The sequence below is a fragment of the Cupressus sempervirens genome, chromosome 3, assembly GCF_028749045.1.
Source record: "Cupressus sempervirens isolate cs-2001-9-10 chromosome 3, ASM2874904v1, whole genome shotgun sequence".
Lineage (NCBI taxonomy): Eukaryota > Viridiplantae > Streptophyta > Pinopsida > Cupressales > Cupressaceae > Cupressus > Cupressus sempervirens.
This window is the reverse complement of record NC_143120.1, coordinates 1,085,314,737-1,085,342,200: the sequence shown is the minus strand read 5'-3', so window position 1 is coordinate 1,085,342,200 and position 27,464 is coordinate 1,085,314,737. Positions and strand designations below refer to the sequence as shown.

Genomic DNA, 27,464 nt, shown 5'->3' with positions numbered 1-27,464 from the left:
TTAAGTAGGCATGAAAGGGTTTTCATGGATATTCCACCTAGCATACCACCGCATCAGGGGTTTGAACACAATTGAGTTGGAATCAGGGGCAAAACCAGTCATGACCACTCCGTACCGCCACCCCAAGAAATTTAAGGATGAGATTGAACGGACAATTCCGGAGTTGCTTGAGAAGGGATGGATCTGTCCAGTTCTAGCCCGTTCACGTCATCCATGGTGCTGGTCAAGAAGAAGGATGGAAAGTTGTGCATGCGTGTGGACTATCGCACTCTGAATAAAAGGACAATAAAGAACAGGTACCCCATCCCGAGGATAGATGAGTTACTGGATGAACTACATGGCGCGGTCTACTTTTCAAAAATAGATCTCCGTTCTGGATACCATCAAATCCGAATGAGGGAAGAAGATGAGGAGAAAACGGCCTTTGGTTGCCACTATGGACACTATGAGTTCCTGGTCATGTCGTTCAGTCTGACCAACGCTCCTGCCACATTTTAGTCATGCATGAGCCGCATCTTCAACAGACAGTTGCATAAGTATCTATTGGTATTCTTTGATGATCTTATTTATAGTAAGACATGGGAGGAGCATCTGAATGAAGTCCTAAGTATCATGGAGGAACAGTCCTTGTTCGCCAAACAGTCCAAATGTGAGTTTGTTATGACAGAGATATTGTACTTGGGGCATGTCGTCAGTTAATATAGGGTTCAAGTGCATCAAGAGAAGGTTCAGGCTATCCTCGATTGGCCTCCCCCAAAATCACTCACGGATTTGCGAGGGTTATTCAGATTATGCAGTTACTATAGAAGATTTGTCAAAGGTTTTTCTCAGCTCAGCGCGCCTTTAATGGATCTGACGAAGAAAGGGGCTTTCCAATGGAACGAAGAAGCACAACCCACATTTGATAAACTAAGAGAGGTCATGAGTAGTTGCCGGGTTCTGGCACTACTTGACTTCACCCGACCGTTCATTTTGGAATGCGACGCATGCGGGGAGGGCATTGGAGCGGTTTTGATGCAGGATAGACACCCCATCGCCTATGAGAGCAGGAAGCTGACATCACCAGAACGCCTGTATTCTATTTATGATAAAGAAATGTTGGCCATCGTACATGCACTGACCAAGTTCCGGCAGTATCTGGTTGGTGCCAAATTTGTTGTCCGTACGGATCACAACAGTCTGAGGTATTACTTGGAGCAGTGAGACTTGAATGAACGACAACAAAAATGGGTAAGCAAAGTTAAGTCTTTTGATTTTGACATTGAATATGTAAAGGGGAAAAACAATGTTGTTGCAGATGCCTTGTCTCGAAAACCCACCATCTGCTCGCTAGAACAGATCTTAGCTGACTGGAAGGCACAACTATTAGTAGAATATTCCAAGAATAGGTTTTCTTGTGAGATAATGGATGGTCACATCCACGATGATCGGTATAAGGTGGTGAATGATATCATCTATCATAAAGATCGGATCTACCTAGTGTCGAAATCCAAACTGAAGTAGAAGATCCTGAAGGAAGTGCACGACTCCCCTCTGGCTGGACATCTCGGCTTCCTTAAAACCTACAGAAGTAGTCGGGAAAGATTTTCATGGAAGGGACTGAAAGGGGACATGTTGCAGCATGTGAGAGAATGTACTGTTTGCCAATAAAACAAATCTGAACACACACTTCTTGCGGGATTGTTACAGCCTCCGTCAATTCCCAAACATAAGTGGGAAAGCATATCAATGGACTTCATAACAGGTCTTCCCAAGGTGAACGGAAAGGATTGCATCTTCATGGTGGTTGACAAATTGACAAAGTATGCTCACTTCTTTGCCATCCCCTTAGACCTTCAGGCTGTACAGGTCACCAAACTATTTTTTAGAGAAGTCTTTCACCTACACGGGTTACCCCGAAACATCGTCAATGATCGAGATGGTCAATTCGTCAGTATCTTCTGGATAGAGCTGTTTCGGATTGCAGGGACAAAATTATCACCGAGCATGAGTTACCACTTGCAGACAGATGGCCAAACTAAAATTGTGAACAAATGGCTCGAAGGCTACCTACGGAACTACGTCTCGGCTTAACAACGCACATGGGTAAAATGGATCCATCTTGGGGAGTATTGCTACAACACCACATATCACATGTCGGTTGGGATAGCGTCGTTCAAAGCTCTGTACGGGCACGAACCACTCTCCTTCATCGACACAGTTCTAGGCGATAGTTGCGCTCCAAGGGCGAAGGATTGGCTTCAGGAAGGACAGGACATTCTGAGGAGCTTGAAAGAAAACTTGCAATAGGCACAAAATTGACAGAAAGTGTACGCGGATAGACACCGAATAGAGAGGAGCTTTGAAGTGGGGGATTTGGTCTATCTCCAGCTTCAGCCATATCGACAGTCTTCATTAAAGGGAATAGGAAAGGAGAAATTGAAGCTGCGTTTTTATGGTCCCTACCATATGATCCATTGCATTGGTGAGGTAGCGTACGAATTGGAACTTCCGGAGGGTAGCCGCATTCACAATGTCTTCCATGTTTCCTGTCTAAAGAAGGCTATAGGGCAAAACGTCACAGTCACCACTGACCTTTTGCCACTCAATGAGGATGGAAAGCTCATTCTGGAACCGAAAGAGATTCTCGAAGTGCGTGAAAAGCTCTTGCGAAACCACATCATGAGGGAGTACTTGGTATGTTGGCGACATCTACCGCTGGACGACGCAATGTGGGAAGGCGAACACATCCTCCAGCACCCAACACTGCACTTGCTTGAGGACAAGCAAATTTTGGGACAAGGGGGACTGTAATGTCTCCGTCATAAAATAAATGTACTCATTTAATCTTTATAACGGGCTGATTGATTTATTTTATCTTGGACCCATTTTATTTAGCTTTCATAGATTGTGTTGCCGTTAGCTAACTTTGCACACCCTCGGAAAGCTTTTCCCGATGGGTATTTAAGCACGACTTGTAGTCAGTTCATAGGCATGCTTTTGGATTTTATTTCTTTGTACTGCGGATTCCTGTTGGAGTTCGGCATTGATCGCCGTTTCAGAAGTGGAAGACCTTCCCTATTTGGCTATCTTGGTTTCGGTGGGAATAAACCCTCACCCTATTTTGATCGTGTTCTTGGTTTGTATTTGACAAATTGGGGAACTTAATTGCATAGTTGTTCCTGTTGGTGAATTTGTGGATTTTTGTATGATCATCTCTGCATTTTCTAAGTATTGTTGTTCAACATTAAGCACTGTAGACTCACCGTACGACTTCATTTGCATCTCTTAGAATAGTGTACGACCTTCAAATCCATCTACTGTTTCATCTCCCTACCATACGGCTTTTAGTCTTTCCTATTCAGCATTCTTATCCCATCATATGGCTGATAATTCCATACATCATACTGCATTGATACTTTGCCAATTCCGTACTTGCTTTCATTCCCGTACGACCTCCTTTAATTCCCATATGACCTCCTTGCCATTGTCGTATAGTCATCAATATCACCGTACGGTTTACTAATATCACCGTACAGTCCTTTTTCCCTTCCATTTAGACTATCTTCCACCGTACGGCTCTTTATGTGTGGTTATTACATTGTACGGCCATAAAATTTAAACCATACGGACTCCTATCTTTGCCTTCAACAACATACTGTACGGTCACTCTTGTGGCTTCCAGTATACCGTACGGCCCTCTTGTTTATCCTCTTGTTCACTCTACGGAATATGTGCTTCAAGCAATCACCAGGGAAACTTGCGTCTTGGTCTCAAGAGGGTATCTGGATCATTTCATTCTTCAAATTGACCAGATGCATCTTTGTCTTCCCTTGGAAATTCTTCAAATTGACTTGTAGTTACCTATAGCAACCATGTATATAAGTAAATTAAAAATAGTTAAGACAGGTAACTGCAGATATTGTATGTTTTTTGAATTCCCCAAGGAAGAAAAAAATAAAATTATATGATTTCTTGGACTTGGATATGTGTGGCAAGTGGGTGAACCATATGCTTCTACATGATCAAGGTTTTTAAAATTTGTCCTCTTGTTGAAATCTCAATTAGCACCTCAAGTTCCCTTTGAGAGAGTTTTGAGTTGCTCTCAAATTCTATTTTTTTGGGAGAAAGACAGCCAAAATCTAAATCTTTTTTGTTTATACTTGATGCCCATATGAACTTTCTTTATGTTTGTTAGTTAATGTGTTATCATATGCATTCTTAAACTTTTTAGCAGTAACATAATAAGAAAACCAGGGAGTTTCATTTAATGAGCAATAACATGTGCGAATCATATGGTAATCTAATTCTTAATGAAATCTAGTTCCAAGATGATTGTGGGTTTTTACTTGAAAATTGGGTGTAATTTCCTAGGGAGCTGAGGAGTATGATATGACTTAAGATCGAAATTACAAAGACCTATTTAGTGAGAGATGAAATCTATATCCATGGAAAGTGTTGTATGATCTCACTTTTATACATTATGAAATCCATATCTAATTTTATTCTAATGTTTTTTTGTATTCCTTCGGACATGCACCAAATTTATTCATTTCTTTGCAAAGAAAAATCAATTAAAAACATGGTAACATAGGAACAAGAATACAATGAATTATGCAAGACGAATGAGCAACAGATGATTAGAAATGTGTGTTTCAGCTATATTATTACAAACATTTTAAATTCCAGTTTTAATGAGAAGTGAATGAAATAGGACAAGCGAAAAAAGCATGTTCTCTTAAGACCAGCAACTGCTTTAATGGATTTGAATTGGAAGCAACACTTACATCCTTGGGAGTAGGAGGAGGTGGCTCCACATACTTCTCTTCTGCATATTTTGGTGGTTTCATCTCCTCTTCTCCTGCTTCTTTGTTTTCCCTCTCTTTCCATTTTGGTTTAACTGGCTTATCTTCAGCATCAACACTAGATTGTTTTTCCTTTGGAATTTCACAGGTAGTAGGTCTGGAACTTTCGTTCACTGGAATTTGAGAGATTTTTGATGGAAATTTTTCTGGAATGATAGGCTTGTGAACTCCAGATATAGTTTTAGATAGGGCTTCTTCATTAGGTTTTACATCTGCAAATTTAACTGGTTTATCTTCCTGGCCTTTTCTTGTCTCTTGCAAGCTCTGGATATCCCTACGAACATCAATATATTCAGCTTCAGCAGAAACTCTTGACTCTTCAATGATAGCAGGACATTGCTTTACTGGTTCTTCAGCTGTATCTTCTGGTTGCTCACCTTGGTATTGAAGTTGAACTTTGGGCCCACTGGATGGTTCTATCATCTCTGGAGTACCAGGTATTTGGAGTGGTGGAATGCCAGCCACTTCTTCAGATCGACCACAGGTATCTTCATCTTGTTTTGGAATTTCAGTAGCTCCCTATTGCAATCACGTATACAAGTAAATAAAATTAACACCTAAAGCACACAAGTAAGATGGGCATCTGTAATTTTTTTATGTTTTCTCCATTTTACAAGGAAAGAAATAAAAAATAGATTATATCTAATTGCATGGACTAGGATATGTGTGGTAAGTTGGTAAGCCATACGCTTCGAACTTTTTTGTACTAGATCAGTTTGTTTTAAATTTGTCTTACTGTTACCATGCAGATATCTAAATGAACATCTCAAGTTTCCTTCAGACAGTTTTATGCTGTTCACTGCTTCTATCTTGTTAGTTGGAAGAAAATGTAATACTAAAATCTAAAGTTTCTTTTATTGGTTTTTTATGGTATTCCCATATGCACTTGATTTATGTTTGTTAATATATTATCAAATGAATTCATAAATTTTTCTACAGAAGTAAAATAACAAGGAAACCAAGGAGTGCCATTTGGTGAGCGATTGTATATTCAAACCAACACTGATGTAAATTTAAACAAAATCTAAGCCTACAATGATCATGGATGTTATACTTGAAGAATGCTTGTGATTGCCTACGGAGCTAGGGAATATCGCTATTACTTAAGTCACTAAACTACAAAGCCTCTATCAGTTAGCAATGCCATCTATATCCATAAAGAGTATTGCATATTACTTTTATAAATTTATGAGTTTCACATCTAAATTTATTTTCTAATTTTTTTTGTGCCTTTCCCAGTCATACACCAAATTCAATTCATTTTTTGCATATTTATTTATTTATTAAACTCTGTAATATACGAATGAAAATACAATAAATTGTGTAAGGTCTATGACTAATGAATGGTTGATAATATGTGACTGTTTCATGCAGATTATCATTAACATTGCAAATCCTGTTTTATTGAGAAGTAAATGTAACAGCACAATCTAAGAAAGTGAGTTCTCTTAAGACCAACAACTGCTTTACTGGATTTGGACTTTAAGCAACACTTACATCCTTGGGAGCAGAGAAAGGTGGTTCGTGCTCCTCTTCTTGCACATATTTTTGTAACAACCGGTTTTCCCGGGTCTAATTTTAACATCTATCATAAGCATAGAATACAATTTTTTTTAACTTCGACTTCATAAGAAGGCAGTGACATCATTCATGTTCATGTGAAGAAGATTATTGTTAAAGTCAGTTGAACAAAATTTCTTAACTAAATACTTGAAATACCTTTTAATGAAATTACCTCAAAAATTGAAATCACATACCTCAGGAAAACTGAGACTGAAATTCATCTAAGTATGCTTTTGCAACCACTCGGGTTAGTCCACAAATATACTATAACAATTTCTCAAATCGAATGATATCTCAAAAATCATTTGATGAATACCACTAAATACCAATATAATTAAAATTAGGGCATCGCATATCATCTTACCAATTAGGGCATCAATTACCATCGGTTTATTTAGGGCTTCTGGTACTGCTTTACCACTTAGGGCTTTCGCGACCACAGATTCAATTTAGGGCTTCCGCGACAACAGATTTTATCTAGGGTTTCCGCGACAACGGACTCAATTTAGGGCTTTCGCAACCACGAATTCAAGTAGGGTTTTCGATACCACGGATTCAGTTAGGGCTTCCAATACCCCCATATCAATTAAGGTTCCAGCTGTCTCGCAATCAATTAGGGCTTCAGATTTCTTTTCCTTCCTATTGCTTATCTGTGACAATTTCTCAAGATTAGATAATTACTTATATTCAATATTCATTTATAAAAAGTAAAATGATGATAACAATGAAATACCTCAATTTAATCTTACCTTCTCATAAACAAAAATGATAATACCTGTTTCCGATAAACAATTGATTTCATGGCTTATCTCTGTTTGACGCATATCTAACATCTCGAGAGAGGTGAAACATTGCCAGGGGCTTTACCACCCAACCTTGGACCACAATATATATATCCCCACATGATCTCTAACGAGAAAGGCCCTCCCTACCCGGAATTGACAGGGAACATCTTACCATTCATTGGGCATCATGATATATAACACGCCATACAACTTGGCAGCAGGAGATCATCATAACAGGAATATGCATGAGCTATTATGATATATATTAAAATGTCATAACTGATATTACCGGTTCTTATTGTTGATGAATCTTTCCTCATGCCCCCTCAACCTCATCAGGCCTCCAAGCCCGTGATTTCCAGGTGCTTGTTTAATATTAATAAATTCACTCTTGCAGGGTATGAATGTTTGTAATACACTCTGAATTGAATATCCATATCTTTTATACATGTTTAATACTCTCTTATGAATAAAGAAACATTTATGGTTTAAGGCAGTTTTCCAAGAACAAAAATTATTTTACTGACCACCTCGATTCAGTCTGCAATTATATTAATGAAAAAGAGACACATTGAACATTCTTGATTCAATAGTTGCAACACGATTGGCCATTCTAAATTTGGCAACATTCTTACTTGTCTCCTACGCTTATATCTTCAACCAATTTTCAATATCTATATCCTTGAAAAACAAATTCTCAATACACACAGATACATCTGATGAACTTATATTATAACCAACTTGCAAACTAGAAAATAACAACTCCTTGCCCTCACTAACCATCAACAGATCTTTAGATCGGTGTCTCCTCGGTGCCTGAACCGTTACATCTTATACCTATTCATAAAATTAAGATTCTACATTCTTAGAATTTCCTTGGTATTCAGAGTTGATCATTATTACTGTTTTTGTTTGTTTGAGAACAGAGCATTTCATGACACAATCTACAGCTTAAAGACAGGGTTTGATAAAGGTATAGTCCTTATTCAAAAGTATTCTTGAATTAAGTGTTGGAAATTGGTAATATTAGACAATGTATAAGATGAGAACATAAGTTTACTACTTCCTTAATCGGCTTCTATCATAAATATCATCTACTTAATTTAACAGCCATGTAATCAAGCTCTGTTGGCATTTTTCTATTATTCTGAGCACAAGATAAACAACAAGACTCTAATATGTGCACACAACTCCTTCACTTTGTATCAATCTGACTCAGAAAAGAAGACAAAAAAAGATGAAAAACGTGAGTGAAAGAAAATAAAATCGATTTTAGTACACCCTTACTTGGCTACAATTTACTGTGCGCCCTGCTTGGTAAATTCTTCAAATATCTGCTGAATTTCGTCGCCCAGGGATGTGCAAGAATGGTTTCGCGTATGCTCAGATATATGGTTTCATGACTAATCAGGATGATGTTGCAGGCGATGAATGTTTGGGCAGAAAGGTCGACGGATCTTAGAAGGGCGTTAAACGTATTTGGAAAATGGAAATCTTGAGAGGGATATCTCACGGCAGAACGACTTTCAATGATGGACAAACTCGGGTTATTGAAAGACAAAGTTTTGAGACTATGGTGGAAAGCATGAACAGAGGGGAATGTTGTTCCTCGTGTTCGAAAATGACAAAGGCAACATATAAAAAGATATTGAACGGCTTTACAACTTCTTCTGTTACAAGACTCTCATGTGATTTGAAATTCCATCAATTGGAAATATGAATCGTTGGAACAAAGGTGAAAAAGTTTTATTAATATTATTATAATTTGAAAATTTATTAAAATCTTATAAGTACTTTTTAAAACATCATTCTATTAATTTATTAACATATAAAGATGCCAAAATATTTTTATATTCAAATGCACATATATAAACTATTATAATAGGACGAAAGATAATTTAAAATCTTTAAAGAATATGTTTATATTTAAACTTAATTAATTAAATTTAATTAATTATTAACAACTCATGCAGTTCTAGAGATGAGTCCTATTACAAATCGCTTACAAATCGCTTGGTCCTCTACCTGTCTGTCCAATGATGGTGATGCCCTACCTAATTCTTTTCTGACAATGCTTCCACCCCTTCGACAAGCTCCCTGCAAGAAATGTCTCTGTAATTAAATTATAAATTATAAAAAATCATATTTGTTAACCTTTCGTCTTAGTTCCATGAATTCACGATTAACGAATAACTAGCATGTCATCTTCACTTGAAATCATAATGATTAACTATCTTACCATTTCGCCAGATTATATCAAATTAAACTACCAATTGACTTCATGTGAACTTCAACGTCTATATTTCAAGCTAGGTCAAAAAATTGGGATGTAACAATTTTGGTGGTTGCATCTCCTCGTTATTTGCTTCTTTTTCCTCTCTCCTTCCACACGGCGTCAACAGTGGGTTGTTTCACTACCTTTGGAATTTCACAGGTAGCAGGTCTAGCACTTTCTGTCTCTGGAACTTGAGAGAGTTTTGATGGAAATTCTTGTGGAATGATAGGCTTGTGAACACCAGATATAGTATTAAGCAAACCTTCTTCCTTAGGTTTTTCATCTGGCAATTTAACTGGTTTATTTCTCTGGCCTTTTCTCATCTTTGGGAAGATCTAGATATCTGAAGGAACATCAATCTTCTCAGCTTCAGTAGAAGGTGTTGACTCTTCAATGATAGTGAGACCTTTCTTTATTGGTTCTTTAGTTGTATCTTCTGGTTGCATAACTTGGTATCGAAATTGAACTTCGGGCTCATGGGATGGTTCTATCATCTGTGGAATACGAGGCACTTGGAATAGAGGGATGCTTGCTATAAGTTCTTCATAATGACCAGAGGTATCTTCACCCTCTTCTGGAATTTTAGTTGCTCCCTATAGCAATCATGTATACATGTAAATAAAAGAAACACCTAAAGCACACAAGTAAGATGGGTATCTGCAGCTATTTTATATTTTCTGCATTCAATAGGGAAGCAAATAAAAATAGAAAATATCCAATTGCTTGGACTAGGATATGTGTGGAAAGTGGGTAATTCATACGCTTTTAAACTTCTTGTATTTGTTTAGTTTCTTTTAAATTTGCCCTATTCTGGCTATGTTGATATCTAAACGAACATCTCAAGTTTCTGAAAGATTTTATGCTAATCAATAAAGTTTCTGGTACTGATTGTGTAAAACTTTTTAATCAATACCAGAAACTTTATTGATTATTCTTATGGATTGTGGAAAACTGATATTCATAAGAGTTTTATGCTATCAACAAGTGCTATTACAAGTTACAGTCATGAAAAATTGATCATACTTTAACATGATATCAGAGCAACAACGAACCCCTGGGAGAATCATTTTTAGGCATGACCTTTTATATTTGCAAGATACATTTGGGTTTTTCTGGTTGTAACCAAGACATTTGTCGTGCAAAGCTCGTTGTGCAGATTGGCTCAGAAGATAAATTAATGTTTCTGGATTTTCACAAACTCATGGGTGCCAACAACGAGAGTGGAGATAGAGTGTGATTCACAAAATATGAACATGCAATGTTGCTCTCAATGAATTAAAGTAGAAATATTTTTGAATTAAAAAAAAAGAGAGCAACAATATAGATTAAGATTAACACAATGTGCACCATATTTCTTGGTTTATGTATATCGCATACTAAACTAATTTGTGATGTCTATTGCGGCTTTGCTTCCTTCTCTCACAACAACTTTCACATCTTCGGGGAGCCATGACACCTCTTCCCCTAGTCCTCACCTTGCTAGAAGAGACTATTCGTTCAAGGACACTAACGAAGGTGGTGTTGGTTCCCAAAACTTCAGATTGGAATCCTACGAGTCTTGCCAACTCGATGCTGGGATATCCAACCGGTTATGGCCAACTTGACAAGATTGATCGATGTGATCCAAATCCCCTACACTTCTGGCTCTGCAAGGCCAAGGCGGGTACACCTAATCTTAAACGAAACACTTCGTTCCAAGACACTTATAGCAGATTGATTAGAATGCAAATTTAATGAAAGCTTCCAAAATGGAAAGAATTATCGAGAACTTCAAACTTGCGATTTAATAATTAAGAATACAAGTAAATGGTTGTATGAATGTTTTTTAAAATAAGAATAAGTATAGATTAATGCAACAAATGAATATATTAATTCTTCAATGTAAAGATATGAAGTAATTGCTAGCGTATGGATTGCGAATTATGAAAAAATATAAAGACCAGTGCCGAAGGGCGATAGAGTCAGTATTATAAGTTTAAAATGTACAACTTTATAAAATTCTACGCACATCAATTATAAACAATTTAGTAACCAAGATGCGATAGATCAAATAAATAGACGCAATTTTAAAATAGTCTAGAATGTATTTTAACTCTTGTGGTTTGGAGACAAACCAAACATAGATTCGGAAACAATTAAATATTTCTCAAATATCTATGATGTTTGATTTTAAAATGCTATAATTGATCTTGTCCACTTATCTATCATATAAATTATTTATAAAATTAAAATAATAATTATAAAAGACGAAACTATATAACATTTTAACTCTAAAGCTTCATGCAAAATAAAATAAACGTTTCTTACTGATCATGCCATCAATAAAATTGCAGTGGAGACACTCCTTACGGATGATCTATCTAATACAGTCTAACTCCAGAATCACATAAGATAAGATAAGATAAGATAATAATATTAATGTCCACGAAAAACCAACAAGGTTTATGGGACTGAGCATATAAACAGAAGAGCCGACCAAAACAGAAGCACCAAATGGTGACTAAGAAGAACCAAAACAAGAAAGAAGACAAGGACTAAGAGTCCTTCCTTATCACAAAGAAATCAGTAATAGAGGGGTAAACCATGAACGATCCATTGCCTTAAAATGCCATGTAGAGCCGCTGTAGGACCATTGTTGCTTGGAGAGACTAGTGCAGTGTCTAACTAATTTGGAATGAGAAGTACTAGACGGTCTTTTCAAACCCGATGGAGGAGACAAGGGAGAGAAAAAGGCAGTAATGAGATGATCAGAAGTACGCCCCTGAGGTATAGAGGACTGCAGGGTAATCTCTCGAAGATGGGTGGCCTCCTGAAGATAAAGTGCAAGACACCGCTGATCAATATAGTTGAAGAACATCGAAAGAGAAGAATTGTCTCTGAAAAGGCAGTAAAATCTCCCTTTGATCTCATAGTAAAGAGGGCATCGGAAAATGAAGTGGATCTCAGTCTCAACCTCTGTCAAAGTACACAACTGACATATCCAATCCGCCCAATCCGTATGGTGGTCGATCCAAGCCTTGAGGTGGTGAGAATCAACTCTGAATGAGCTTAAAGAAAATCGTAAGGCATGATTCCAATGCCAATAGAGATAAGCAGGGCGAACAATAATACCATCTTGAATCTCAAGAAAATGTTCAACATAAAAGGCCATTCTAGGTCTCAGACCTCCCGAGGGATTACTCCAGCTAGTGGTAATGTACTGTTTGTAAATATCCTGTCTAACATGTTCGTTCGACTCCTGACGTGAGGGGAGAAGATGAGTTGGAGCATCAAGTGAAAACTGGTAGGGAGGAAGACGATCTATCTCAATACCAATCGAACCCAACAAAGAGGTGGCATGGGCGTACCAACAGCGGGACCTAGTAGAGGTGTCAGATCTCATAATCTCGACAGAGGAATAGTATGCCAGATGAGAATATTTGTGCCGGTCAAGACCCAACTCCATAAAACCACGAAGTCGATGAAGAAACCAAATCAAGGACAAAATGGCGGCAAGTTTGAAATGATGAGCTCCAAACTCAGTTAAGACAATGCTGTGAGGGGTGAGTCTGTGGCATCGGATGATATGCTGTAGCATCAATGTCTGAACCCTCTCTATAGAACCCCAATCTGAAGCAATAAGAGAAGGCCCCCAAACCACTGAGCCATAGAGAATTGTTGGACGAACCAAGGAATTAAATAGGGACAACTTGGACGAAATATCCTGGAAATGATGTCTGAAGCACTGTCTTTCTTGAAAAGCCATGGAGCCCATGCCCTTATTGACTCTGGATTGAATAGCTGGTCTCAAACTAAAGCGCGGCCCTAAAAACTTCACACCAAGATACATGTAAGAGGAAGTAATCTCAACCTCTTGACCCTGAAAGAAGAAATGAAGATGAGAGGTCTTTAAACAGTTAAAGACCATAACCCGAGTCTTAGACAAATTTACCACAAGCTGCCACTGAACACAAAAAGAAGCCAAATCATCAAGGAGTCTCTGCAGGCTATCGGGAGAAGAGGCCAAGAGAACCACATCATCAACAAAAAGGAGAATGTAGATCAAAACTTGATGTAAATAGCAGCCATCTCCCGGTTGAGAGGAGTTGACAAGAAAATCCTCCAACTCATCGATATACAAACCAAATAGTGTAGGAGAAAGAGGACAGCCCTACTTCACCCCAACGGTGCTTTGAATCGGAATAGAAAAACCCTTCGGAGTTCTGAGCCTACCGATTACCCTCTCATAAAGCCTTATAGTAGCAGTTTGCAACATATCTGAGATCCCAATCTCATGAAGTCTCTGAAATAAACCAACCTAGGAATAGAATCGAAAGCCTTACGAAAGTCCACAAAACAACAATATACCTTGTGAGAGCGGTGTCTAGCCTCCTCAATGATAGCCCGTAATGTGAATACATGATCCATAGTCTAATAGTTTGCTCGAAAACCAACCTGCCCTTTAGCTCTTCAACCCCTTTTATCAAGCTCACTAGATAACATGGTGTTCAAAGTAGTGGCATAAAGTTTGGCAAAAGTATGTCCGATCATAATAGTTCTATAGTTACCTGGATCAGAAGTAGGCCCAGACTTGTGAATAGGGTAAACCACATGCCTAGACTAAGACTTAGGAAACCCAGTGCAAACCACTCTATTAACGAGTGTAGGAAGGTAAGATCCAAGAACCGAAGCACCCAGTTTGAAAAGTTCAGCTTGGAAACCCTCTTCATCTGCTACTTTGCTGCATCTCAAAGATCTAATGGTCTCAATAATACTGGAGTGAGTGAACAAATGGCCGAATGGAGGTGGAGTGGAGTGAAGAGGTGGCTTCCTAGGAATGTCATAAAGTGTAATGATATGGTAGGTCAGCAAGTGGTAGTCAAGAGTGGAGGACGGGGGGGAGCATCAAGGGAAAAAGGTATGCCAAAAGATCTGGGGATTCTGTATAAGCGTGGAGCAAAGAGTTCTACACTGAAAAGAGGCGAAAGAGCGTTTTTCATGGTGAAGAAAACAGAGGTATGAAAGGCACAGATGGGTGAAGGTAGGAGACTGAGTCTCAAAGGCAATGTGAAAAGAGCGATGGAAAGCTTTGCAATCAGTATCAAACCATTTATTCATAGGACAAGTATTCTGACGCTTACCTTTGAGAGAGGGAGGGAAACGGTGAGGAATAGAAAGGAGAGCAAAATCCCAGATGGCATAGGCAAGTGAATCAAACATGTCAGAGGTAGCAAGCAACTCACTAAAACTAGCAAGCATTAGAAGTCTCCTAAGGTGGTAAATAAAAAGCTCACCATCACTTTCGTGGTAATGAAAGCGAGTAGGAAAGGAGACGGTATTAGCTGGGCATTGAGAAGACTGGAAGGAGTGCGACTGGTGGGGTGAAACGCCAATAGAAATGCTAAGAAGAGCATGATCGACTAAGGGGAGACACAAAATGGTAAAACTATGGATAGAAGAAATGAAGGAATGAGAGGAAATGATATAGTCAACAACACTCGCACCACCACAGTACAGCTAGCAGGTAAAGAGGTCTGATCCAAGAAGGAAGGATAAACCGTTCAGAATCAACAACCCAAAAGACCCACAGAGCTGGAGGAGGTGATGGCCATAACCTAAGAGTGGTCCAAGAACATCTTCTGAGGTGCCCTGAAGTCCCATATTAGTCGGGTCTAACTCAGAAGTGCAGTTCGAGTCAGAACCACGATCATGTAAAGGAGTCTGAAGATCCCTGGTTCGAGCGTTGGAGTCTCCAAGAATAATAATATCACCTAAAGCCTCAAATTGTGAAATGCTCTCTAGATGGTCATAGAAAGGATCTCCATTCTCCGGATTATGAATAGCATAAGGAGAGGAAGTCGGTGGAAAATAACAAATAGCAATAAAAATATCTCTTTGACGGTATTTTCGCCAACCAATCCAGACCCACATAAATCTGGCAAAGGCGTTAGAGTGAACAATTCAAGTGAAGCTGAAAATATCATCACGAACCAAGCAAGCGACCCTCCCAGATCCACGAACCCCACCAGAAGTCCGGACCTCATCTCTGCAAACAGATAGCCATTGATAACCAAGATAACCAGGAAGAGGGCACATAGGGCTCTCATGAGTCTCAGTAACGGCCAAAATATCTGAGGACCCCACCACATCCTGAAAAAGACCGGGTAATGACCATAAAGAGCCATTCCCATTCTAGCAGTTGACAAGAAGAGAAGGGGGCTTACTCTTGTCAGATTGTTGTCAAAATGTCATATTGCTTTGGAGGTTGTCCTCTCTACCCAACCAGTAGGAGGAGAATCACGAACCACTGCTCTAAGATTCCTAACAACAGCCCATTTCCTAGCACGCCTAGCATCTGTCACAATTCCCCGAGCATGTTTGAGTTCAGTAACTTGTGCCTTAGTAAGATTTTCATCCAGATAAATTTTAGAGGGGAGAGAAAACAACTTTCTTTTCGCTCTAAGGGCACAAAGCCTATCTGAAAAATAAAAAAATCTGATGAAAAGTGTGTCCCCCATACCACACTAGCTTCTATCCAAGGTACTATCCGAGATACCAAGTTGATAAGAATTTATTCAATAATCCATAATCCACGGGCTTGGTTCAAAAGTTCATTTATTTTCCAATGAAAGAACATAATACATCAAATGGGCATGTATATCTTGGGTATGTAAAAAAAATTATGAATATGAATTATCAAAAAATGTATTGTAAGTTCCTTTTGGATCTTGTATTACATATTTATAAACAAGGAAAAGATGCGTAAGGAATAGTCATATCCCTTCATGGCACCTAATCTCAAGTACTTACTAACGAAAATGAATATATAATTTCATAATCAAATATAACTTCCTATGGACTACAATTGTATGACCAAGCATATGAGATGGGTCACTTAAGTGGTGAATCACCCATACGATAAATAGTCCTCTCATCTATGTCTCTGCATAGCGATCAATTATGCACTCCCGTCTCATGGATTCCAAGCAATTCGAAGATTGAATTCTCTGTTGCTTATACTAGTGATGCTCCTCCCTATCGCACATCACATAGACCGAAATCTTCATGATCGCTACGTCTTCCAAGGGCACATGAATTTCGTTTTGTATCTACCCATTGATTGGAGCTTGGTATCGCTACTACCATATAGGGATCCTCCTTGCACCATGGCCATTGTTGATGCCACAATGGCTCCTTTTATTATTACTCGTGCATGGTGTTTTTTATTCTATTTTTTATATCTACTACCTATTGACATCACCGACTGTAGAACTTCGCATGCATTTGTTCACCTCTACAAATTGGCGGGAATGTCATCCTACAAAAATACAATCTCAAGATTAGTATAAAAAATTATGATTTGTCCCTCAAATCAATAAATAGCGGCAAGTATGTCTACAAATCCTCGGTCTATATTTTCTTCGAATGGAAAATCGTCTGATGCTTCTCTTTCTCAGGGCATAGATGATGATGCTATTATTAGATTACAAATTCGAGTGCCTAACTTTTCCTCAAACTGTCCATTTCCAACCTAAATGTTGATTCCATCCGGCCCTGTGCATATTTGATCTAATTTGTAAGTCTCCACCACTTTGCTCATCGTCGCTTTGGAAAGCTTGAGGTTATGTAATGCTTGTTCACACTATAAGCTCCAATCTTTCCACCATTGATTCTGAGCATTTCCTTGCTGCAACTTGAACATCTTTGTATTCAAGAATGTCAGATTCTTTGACCATTTCTTGTCTTTGGAAGGATGCTATAGATCAATGTGTGAGGAACCTTTTCAATGTATCAAAACTGCTCTCTGTTCATCGTATGATTGATCATTTGTATGCCAAATGCAGTATTGCCCTTATCATCTTTTACCCATTGATTTTACTGAACCTGTTCTATATACATCGCCTGTCAAAACTGTTTGAATCCTATAAATACTCCTAGGCATTTATACCCTAAGAACAATCATCCCGATTATTAGTATATCCACTGAAAATGATTTTGGACATAGACAACTAAAACTGGAGAGTCAATAACTTTAATTTTAATTGATGACTGACTATAGATAACAATAACCATATTACACAAACATGAGCATAATTGTGATGTCCAAAGGGATTCTTGTGACATAGGAAGGTATGTGTTCAGTTTTCTTATTGAACACCATATCCAGTTCTTGACAGTTGCTTTCTGTTGGTCTATGGAACTTAATTTTATATATTTGATATTCATTAATGCTTTATTACTGTAGCAGCAATGCCAATCAGTATAAAAGAGACATGACATGATATAGTATTGGCATGGATTGCTGTAGCATACTCTTCAATTGGCCAACATGCGTGTCTATGTAATGTGGTATAGTAGGATATTGCTTTGGCTATGTGTGCTTCTGTAGAATAGGACATTCCATGGCCCTAATGTCCCTTACTCTCCTAGGATATAGCATCACACAGGAGTATGTTCTGCATGCATATATACAATCTCCTCCAAAATGATTTCTTAAATGAAAGCTGTAGTTTTTTGCATAAAATTATGCTCCATCAAGTGGTATCGACTTTGGTGATTATGGTGAGGGGGCCACACTTTCCGTGTCTCCCTGGTCAATTTTTCTTGTGGCTTATGTGCTTATGTGACTACCTTCAATCCATCTCCCCATTATGTTTTAAGGTGGGAAGAGTGTCCAATGTGTGGCATATTGCCTTAAATCTGGGCTTATGGATGGGGATGTTAGAACTTAGGACCAAGGTTTCTCCTACTGTGTCAGTTGGAGTGAAACACCAAGTGTTGTCTTTGTTGGTCGTGGAGTATCTGAGTCTGATGTGGGTTCTTTAGATGGTTTCTTCTCCATGCATATCCAGTCTTCTCTTGTGATTGCACATGCTTTTGATCCAACGGTGGCTCTTGCATCCTTTGCTCACAAGAAAATAGTGGTGGTTCTTGCATTCCTTCTTCTCGAGTGAATTAAGTGCAGTGCAGTGAGACAATACCAATAACCAAAATAAGTTTTAATAAAGCGCAGCTGCTTGGGATTCTATCACTTCCTTCAAAGGAGAACACCATGAATATGGTTTGGCCAGAGACGTTAATTGGAGTACAAGTTTTACGTTGGAGCTCAATGTTATTACCAACGATACACACATTACTTTAAAATGCCAACCATATATAAGTAACTGTCAATATGAAGATTAGAGGGATCATAGATCGCTAATGATAAGGTGATCTAAATAGAGAGGATATTACGCTAAGAACTCATAAATGTAAAACAATACCCATATCAACACACGATCACCAGACTTATGTCACAAGACAACAGATGACTATATAATTATATAATCCTTTTCTGGCACTACTCAAGGATTGTTAACGATATATTTTGATTTATATCAGGACTACATTAATTATATCACGAGTCAGGGTATTCTATTTACCACCAAACTCTATTACAATGTAGCAATCAACTTGAATGCATCCAAAGACATTCAGAAATTCTTGTTCATTTAGAAATGATATGTAGAGCTTGGAAAAGTAATAAAATGGACTGACTGCATGCCATCCTCAATATTTTGAATGCGCATGGAGAATTTATATTAAAGAAAAGATGGATGATAAAACCAAAGTAGGGAAGAACAATAGCAAATCTACGAAGGAGTGATATTGCTAATATATTAACTTTGACATTAAAAGAAGATTGGAAACGTGTTGATAACCTTGTCACGTGGATGACTTGGTATACGCTATGAAAGCTTCACATGGATGACTTTCTATACATCGTGAAAGTTTCATGTTTACAAACGTTGACAAATCCATGTATACTATTTTATTCAGCAAAGGATGTTAAAACAATAGTTTATCAGGCTCCTATCTTACAAATATTTCTAATCTTTCTTATCAGCGAGGATAATATGCAAAAGTCAGAGTTGGTTTATAGGGAGATGATATTGGGTACAACAGTAATTCTGAGTCAAAGATATTTTTATACATGTGTACAGCCCCACAGAAAATAAATGTGTTCCCTGTTCGAATGAATGGATGTGTGAGTGAGCACATTTAAAACATCTAGAAGTGAATGCAATCAATATTGAAAATGATTGTGGAGAATGAAAAAGTCATTTCTAACACTGTCAGAATCTCTAATTCAGAAAGTAATATGTGCAAAATTAATTTGAAAAGGTGAAGCAGTACAGGTTCATCAAATTGAAGTTTGGAATAGATAGAGCATATTGTAATTCGTGACATTATTGCAAGTTTCAGATTGTAATAAGCTTATAGAGTTTAGAAAAGCAAATCAGAACAGAGATAAGTCAAACTAAGTAATGTATGTTGTGAATTAGAAGCTATCAAAACTTAATATGAAGTCAGCAATCCACAACCACACAACATAGGGGGACATCTACTGAAAAATCCGATGAGATATATGTGTGATGAGAGTGGCTTGTAGAGACTGAGTAACATATTCATGGGCAAAGGGTCGAATTGTCACAGATAATTCAATTGTGTTCATATCCGAAAGAATAATGAATCTTATTGTTATTAATAGTCATGTTTCAAGTTAATAACACTTTCAAACGAGTCCATAACACAAGGGTAGCTCTACAACCTAAATATGGGAGCAATCAAACTAGGTGATATCCATATGGTCTGAAACCGCCTAATAAGTCTACACAAAGAAAATATTAAGTTGACTTTATAGTGGGTTTTCACTGAACGAGATTGTCTAAGGCTTCAAGATCAGAACTTGGAGGTTATTCAACAAGTTTAATAGGAAATTCTCATTTCCAGAAGAGTTCATGTTCATGGTGCTAATTTTGAGAGCATAGAGATTCTCTTTCCTACCATGTCTCAACTTGGACATAATATTTGTTGTGTTTCTACATGAATTCATTTGAGGATCAATTGCTCAACATCATAAAAGGTTTGGGTTTGAGCAAGGAGTTGAAATATTTTATCTGTTACCCTAGAGGTTGGAACATTATATATGACATTTGGATAATTATATCCTTATTGTTCATCTTGGTCAATCCTCTACATATATTTGGAGGTTCATTAATTTGGACAACCCATTAAATTGAAGGAGAATTTTACATTGTGGGGGGAATAATAATCAATGTTTTATTTCCATTGTTTGACAATGGCTTATATCGAGACATTTTCTGATTTGTTGCATATCGACCCTCATTGGAGAAACTTGTATTAAGGATGTTTAGATAAGTATTCATTATCTTTGAGTGTTACATTTATCTAATTTGTATTCCTATACATATTGTAAAGAGCTATTTTCCTTGATTTTTTCCTTTTCTGTCTTGGGACGTTCTTACAGGAAAAGATATTTGAACATGCTACAAAATATTTTGCAGAACTCAACCTTATGACTTTAGTCAATCTTATGCTTCAAGCAAACTTTTGATGAGCTTGATCGAATTGATTCAGAGGGAGTCTAACACCACATCAGAGACAACATTCTGTGAGGAGGTCAAAAGTTTGATATCAGTTTCAGAGGGAGTCTTACATTTCATCAGAAGCAAACTTGGATAGAAAAACATCAACAGATTGAGAGGGAGAAGTTTGAGGTGAAATACCTCGTAATACATTCTTCTCTATGAGAGATAAGTTTGAGGTGAAAACCTTATTCTCTGATATGATCCATGGTGGATGTCATGACAACACTACATGATAGTATCAATGATGACTTCATGTGAACTTTTGATGTCATGTGTGTATGGGCCTTCCCCCTGTGTACATCATGAGGAAGTGACGACTTCCAAATGATTATCACTTATATTTGGAGAAGTTATTGAAAGGTGACATCCTTACAATAACTTGTATCATATACATTTTGTGTAAATGTTAAAATAAATCATGAAAGGCTTTATCTTATAAATCAACAACTAAGTGTTAGATGTCATTAATTTGACTATCTACAAGTTGTTTGTAAAGATATATGTTAGGTAATTGGTGAATATCTTGCCTTGATATTCTGATAGGCCATTACCGCATTGAGTACTTGGTGAATATCATTTAGTTGATGTTCTAATAGGCCATTATTTAGAGTACTTGGTGAATATCATTTGATTGATGTTTTGATAGGCCAATGCTCATATTACCTAATATGATATCAAATAGTAATTGGTTAATATCATGTGTTGATATTCTCATAGACCAATACTTATATGATATCATATACTAGAAATCTTCTGATCAAAGATTTCCTATATGTATTATTTTTGAAATATTACCCATTGTGTAATATCTTAGTGTTTTATCCTTCTTCATTAAGAGGGAGTGTTAATATTATGATTCTATCAGATAAATTATATTATATATATGAGATATATATAAAGAATAATTAACTTATATTAAGAGTGCTATATATATATATATATATATATATATCTGGTTATATAATCATTATAATATATTGAGGGTATATTACTTGTGTTATAATTATAACTAATGTAAGTTAATATGTTAAAGAGACATGTCTCTTCAAGAGAGTTGCCATGCCTCTTTATATCACATATATATTCATTCGTATAGTAACTTGGAAAACCCATAAAATATCCACAAGTGCTATTACAAGTTATAGTCATGAAAAATTGATCATACTTTAACATTATCAAATGCATTCTTAAGGTTTTATACAGATGTAAAATTATAAGAAAACTAATTGTTGATTTTCTGAGGATCGCTGCAAATGTAGTTGTATTGCCATATTGGTATATACTTTCCAAAGACAGCGATCTTATATTTATAATAGAGAAAGGGTCAAAAGTCATGTCCATTCATTAACATAATGATAATTATCATTTTATTAAATTCTCTAATATAATAATAATTTATAATTTCTCACTATATATATATATATATATATATATATATCATGAACTCATAGCTCAAATATAACAAATATATAAATTATATCTCATATATAATTAAATATATTCATAGGCTTATCTGACTAAAGCTACCAAACATCAACACTCCCTTTTAGCTAGGGAGGATAAACACAAGACATATATTACACCATTGGTGATATTAGATATGGCAAATTTAAAGATATCTCTAATCACAAGTTATTAATTATTTTGACATCACATTTGATATCACAAGTATTGGCCTTCCAGAATATCAACGATATTCACCAAGTACTCAAAAGGTTTGATATCACATCTGATATCAAGAGTTTTAGCCTCCCAGAATATCGACATCCGATATTCTCCCAAGTACTCAATAAAGTTTGATATCACATTTGATATCAAGAGTATTGGCCTCCCAAAATATCAAAGATATTCACCAATTACTTTTTGAGTAATGGCCTCGCAGAATGTTGAGATGCAAGACATTCACCATTTACTCAAATTTAGATCTCATGATACAAGTTATTGTAAGGTCGTCACCTTACAACTTCTCCAAATACAAGTGATGATCATTTGGAAGTCGTCCCTTCCTAATTATGTACACAAGGGGTAGGCCCATTAAAATCACATAGATACAAGGTATATACATGAATCACAGTCCTCTTGATTGCTATAACTTATTGATCATGGATACTCCATCACAACATGGCTTACTCCCTCTAAATCAATATGATCAAGATCACTAAAGGTTGACTGAATCATATCCTCAATTTGCTCCCTCTCTTTCAAGATTGCCTAAAATGTCAGTCTCCCTCTTTTTGCTGCAAGAACATTCTTAGAGGAAAAATGAAAGAAAATAGCTCTTATAAATACGAGCATGACTGCTATAATACTCAAGGATAATGATAGTATTAGAAATAATCATAAATTCCTAATAATAATAATAGTGTGATATTACTCATTTAGAATAGCATAATTACTTCATTCAAAATGACACTCATATTCATTATTCAAAACAAGAATATTAGAAAATCATAATAGTACTTGTTTAATATCTTAAATGAATACCTTTATACTAATATCTTAAATGAATACAATTAAAATAACTTACTCATACCTTATAGGATTTGCGAATGTCTCATCTTTGTTTGGTATCTTATAAATATATGTTTCAATTGATCTTCATTCCTGATAACACAGTTTGATCTAGGAATATTGTTGTGGTTGTCCCCACCACCAACTTTGATGGTGTCCACGTGGCTACTCCTTTTAGAAGGATGTTTATGTTTATGAGTGCGGGTTTCACAATATAAATGTAGGTATAACTGCGTTTCTATCTTAGGTATGTCCTAATACCCGTGAAACTATATATTCACTTCCCTCAAAACATCTTAAATCCATTGCAATATGTTGATGTAAGTTCACAAACATTGGAAGCCTCTATTATCCAAATGTTGTGTCAATAAATATTTTCTTATTGTAATCCAATTAATTCATGTATTTATCATACTGGAAATCCACATTCGATGGTGTTTACAATCTCCAACATTTCAAAGAGCATAACCCTTTTTAATTTATGCCCTAAAGAAAATAAAATTTGTCTTTAAATGAACCGCATTTCGAAATCTAATGTGACACGGGCATTCATTTCTTTTCCAACAAATGACGTATGGTTCTGACAGTTTTCCCTTCTAATGCTCAACTTTTCAAATGGCAATTTCAAGGCAATAGTTTTAGGAATCCACAATATCATATGCCAAGTCAATATTTATAACTAGCGACCACCTTTACCTATTTGAATGCACATATGTTCATATTGTAATGGAACTGCTATCAATTACAATGGGACTGCTATCAATTACAATGCCTAGAACACCATCCCGATGAGAAGAAGAACCATGTTGAAATAACTTCTTGTGAAATCTTATGGTCCTTCACTGATCCTGGTCACTACTATTCTTCTATCATTGGATAAAAAATGATTACAAAGACTATGAGTTCCGAGTACACGGATAAGGAGGAATGGAAAATTATTCTTCAAAAGAACTATTATGTGGAATAAAATATGTTTCCGGGTTAGAGTGAATGGCTTCCAAAAACTATTCACTGCTCTTCAAACAATAGCTGCCAACTATCATGACTGAAATTGATTCCAAAAAATCTAAATGAGTCTTTGTTCTTGCAACTCAAAAGCTATCTACCATCTTTGGCGCTCGTTTATGACAGTAAATATTGTTAGAATTTCAAACATAGAACCAAGGACTTATTCTTTGAAAATGTTCTCCAACTCCCTATACATATCCATCGCATGTTACTCAAATGAACATGAGCACTCCATTTAACACGAGTTCTCCAATAAAGAAAATATCTTATTTTTCTCATTATTGAACCTCACAGATTGGTAAGGAACCTGCTCTGATACCATGTTGATTTTCTGAGGATCACTGCAAATGTAGTTGTATTGCCATATTGGTATATACTTTCCAAAGACAATGATCTTATATTTATAATAGAGAAAGAGTCAAAAGTCATGTCCATTCATTAACATAATGATAATTATCATTGTATTAAATTCTCTAATATAATAATAATTTATAATTTCTCACATTATATATATATATATCACATGAACTCATATCTCAAATGTAACAAATATATAAATAATCTCATATATAATTAAATATATACATAGGCTTATCTGACTGAAGCTACCAAACATCAACACTCCCTCTTAGCTAGGGAGGATAAACACAAGACATATATTACACCATTGGTAATATTAGATATGGAAAATTTAAAGATATCTTTAATCACAAGTTATTAATTATTTTGACATCACATTTGATATCACGAGTATTGGCCTTCCAGAATATCAACGATATTCACCAAGTACTCAAAAGGTTTGATATCACATCTGATATCAAGAGTATTGGCCTCCTAGAATATCGGATATCGACATCCGATATTCACCAAGTACTCAATAAGGTTTGATATCACATTTGATATCAAGAGTATTGGCCTCACGGAATATCAAAGATATTCACCAATTACTCTTTGAGTAATGGCCTCCCAGAATGTTGAGATGCAAGACATTCACCATTTACTCAAATTTAGATCTCATGATACAAGTTATTGTAAGATCGTCACCTTACAACAATTTCTCCAAATACAAGTGATGATCATTTGGAAGTCGTCACTTCCTCATGATGTACACAAGGGGTAGGCCCATTAAAATCACATAGATACAAGGTATATATATGAATCACAGTCCTCTTGATTGCTATAACTTATTGATCACAGATACTCCATCACAACATGGCTTACTCCCTCTGAATCAATATGATTGAGATCACTAAAGGTTGACTGAATCATATCCTCAATTTGCTCCCTCTCTTTCAAGATTGCCTAAAATGTCAGTCTCCCTCTTTTTGCTGCAAGAACATTCTCAGAGGAAAAAATGAAGGCAAAATGAAGGAAAATCAACACTAAGTAGTTCCATTTGTGAGTGATAATGCATTTAAAATTCAAACCAACACTGCTATAAATTCAAACCTGCAATACCATGGTGGTTTTAATTACCCAGGGAGCTGGGGAATACCACTATTACTAAAATGACTAAACTAAAATGCCTCGATTTAGTTAGCAATGACATCTACATCCATGAAAAGTGTTGCATACAATATCACTTTTACATATTATGAGTTTCAGATCTAAATTTATTTTCTGATTTTTTTTTGCTTTCCCCAATCATACACTGAATTCGATTAATTTCTTTGCAAAGAAAATTTAACTAAAAAGCTCTGTAAATATTATGAATAAGAATACAATAAATTATGTAAGGTCTATGGCTATGAATGGTTGGAGATATGTGGCTGTTTCATGCAGATTGTTTTTTGAATTTCTAATCTCAATTTAGTGAGAAGTGAACTTAACATTACAAGGTAAGAAAGTGAGTTCTCTTAAGACCAACAACTGCTTTAGTGGATTTGAATTTGAAGTAACACTTACTTCCTTGGGAGCAGATGGCTTCTCTTCCTTCTCTTCTTGTACATATTCTGGTGGTTGCATCTCCTCTTCATATGCTTCTTTGTCTTCCCTCACTTTCCACTTTGGTTTAACTGGCTTGTGTTTAGTGTCAACAGTTGGTTGTTGCAGTTCCTTGGGAATTTCGCAGGTAGTAGGTCTGGCACTTTCTTTCTGTGGAACTTGAGAGAAATTTGATGGAATTTCTTCTGGAATGATAGGCTTGTGAACTCCAGATATAGTTATAGGCAAGGCTTCGTCCTTAGGTTTTTCATCTGCCAATTTAATTGGCTTATCTTCCTGGCCTTTTCTCATCTCTGGCAAGCTCTGGATGTCCATTGGAGAATCAATTCTTTCAGATTCAGAAGAAGGTGGTGGCTCTTCAATGATAGTGGGACCTTGCTGTACTGGTTCTTTAGTTGCAGCTTCTGGTTTTTCAACTTGGTATTGAAATAGAACTTTGGGCTCACTGGATGGCTCTATCATCTCTGGAATACCAGGAACTTGGACAAGAGGAGTGCCTGACAGAAGTTCTTCAGATTGACCAGAGGTATCATCTTGTTGTAGAATTTCAGTGGCTCCCTATAGCAATCATGTATACAAGTAAATAAAAGAAACTCCTGAACTGCACAAGTAAGATGGATATCTGCAACTATTTTATCTTTTCTGCATTCTGCAGGGAAGGAAATAAAAAATAGAGTTTGTCCAATTGCTTGGACTGGGATGTGTGTGGCAAGTGGGTAAACAATGGCTTTTAAATTTCTTGTATTAGATTAGTATTTTTCAGATTGTCTCTATTCTGGCCAATGTTTATAGCTAAATAAACATGCCAAGTTCCCATCGAATTCTATTTTTTTGACTGGAGGGAAATGTAATACCAAAATAAGATTTTTTTTTGTGTTTAAACTGTATTCTCGTATTTACTTTCTTTATGTTGGTTAATTAATATATAATCAAATGTATTCTTACGATTTTCTGCAGAAATCAAATAACAAGAAAACCAGGGAGTTCCATTTGGTGAGGGATGACATGTTTCAAAGTTCAAATCAACATTGATATGAATACAAACAAAATATAAGCCTAAAATAAGCATGGGTGTTAATACTTGGAAGGGTATTTCAATTTCTCGGGGAGCGGGGGAATCCTC

General features: G+C 36.5%; 1 protein-coding gene and 1 long non-coding RNA gene across 8 annotated transcripts in view; one reads left to right on the top strand and one right to left on the bottom strand.

Annotated features, from left to right (window-relative positions):
- The window catches only part of LOC149570543 (uncharacterized), a 71,407-nt gene that overhangs the window by 21,414 nt on the left and 22,529 nt on the right, over nt 1–27,464 (bottom strand). The window contains exons 6-7 of the mRNA XM_089823129.1: nt 26,303–26,899; nt 4,767–5,363 (exon numbers count right to left, since the gene is read on the bottom strand). Of these exons, the coding sequence (XP_089679255.1) occupies nt 4,767–5,363; nt 26,303–26,899 (1,194 nt within the window). The remainder of the gene's footprint in view (nt 1–4,766; nt 5,364–26,302; nt 26,900–27,464) is intronic.
- LOC149570544 (uncharacterized) overlaps nt 1–27,464 on the top strand; it is a 72,336-nt gene that overhangs the window by 25,064 nt on the left and 19,808 nt on the right. For all 7 annotated transcript variants that reach the window (XR_016362955.1, XR_016362957.1, XR_016362956.1 and 4 more), the window contains one exon: nt 4,694–5,328. This is a non-coding gene — a long non-coding RNA (uncharacterized LOC149570544). The remainder of the gene's footprint in view (nt 1–4,693; nt 5,329–27,464) is intronic.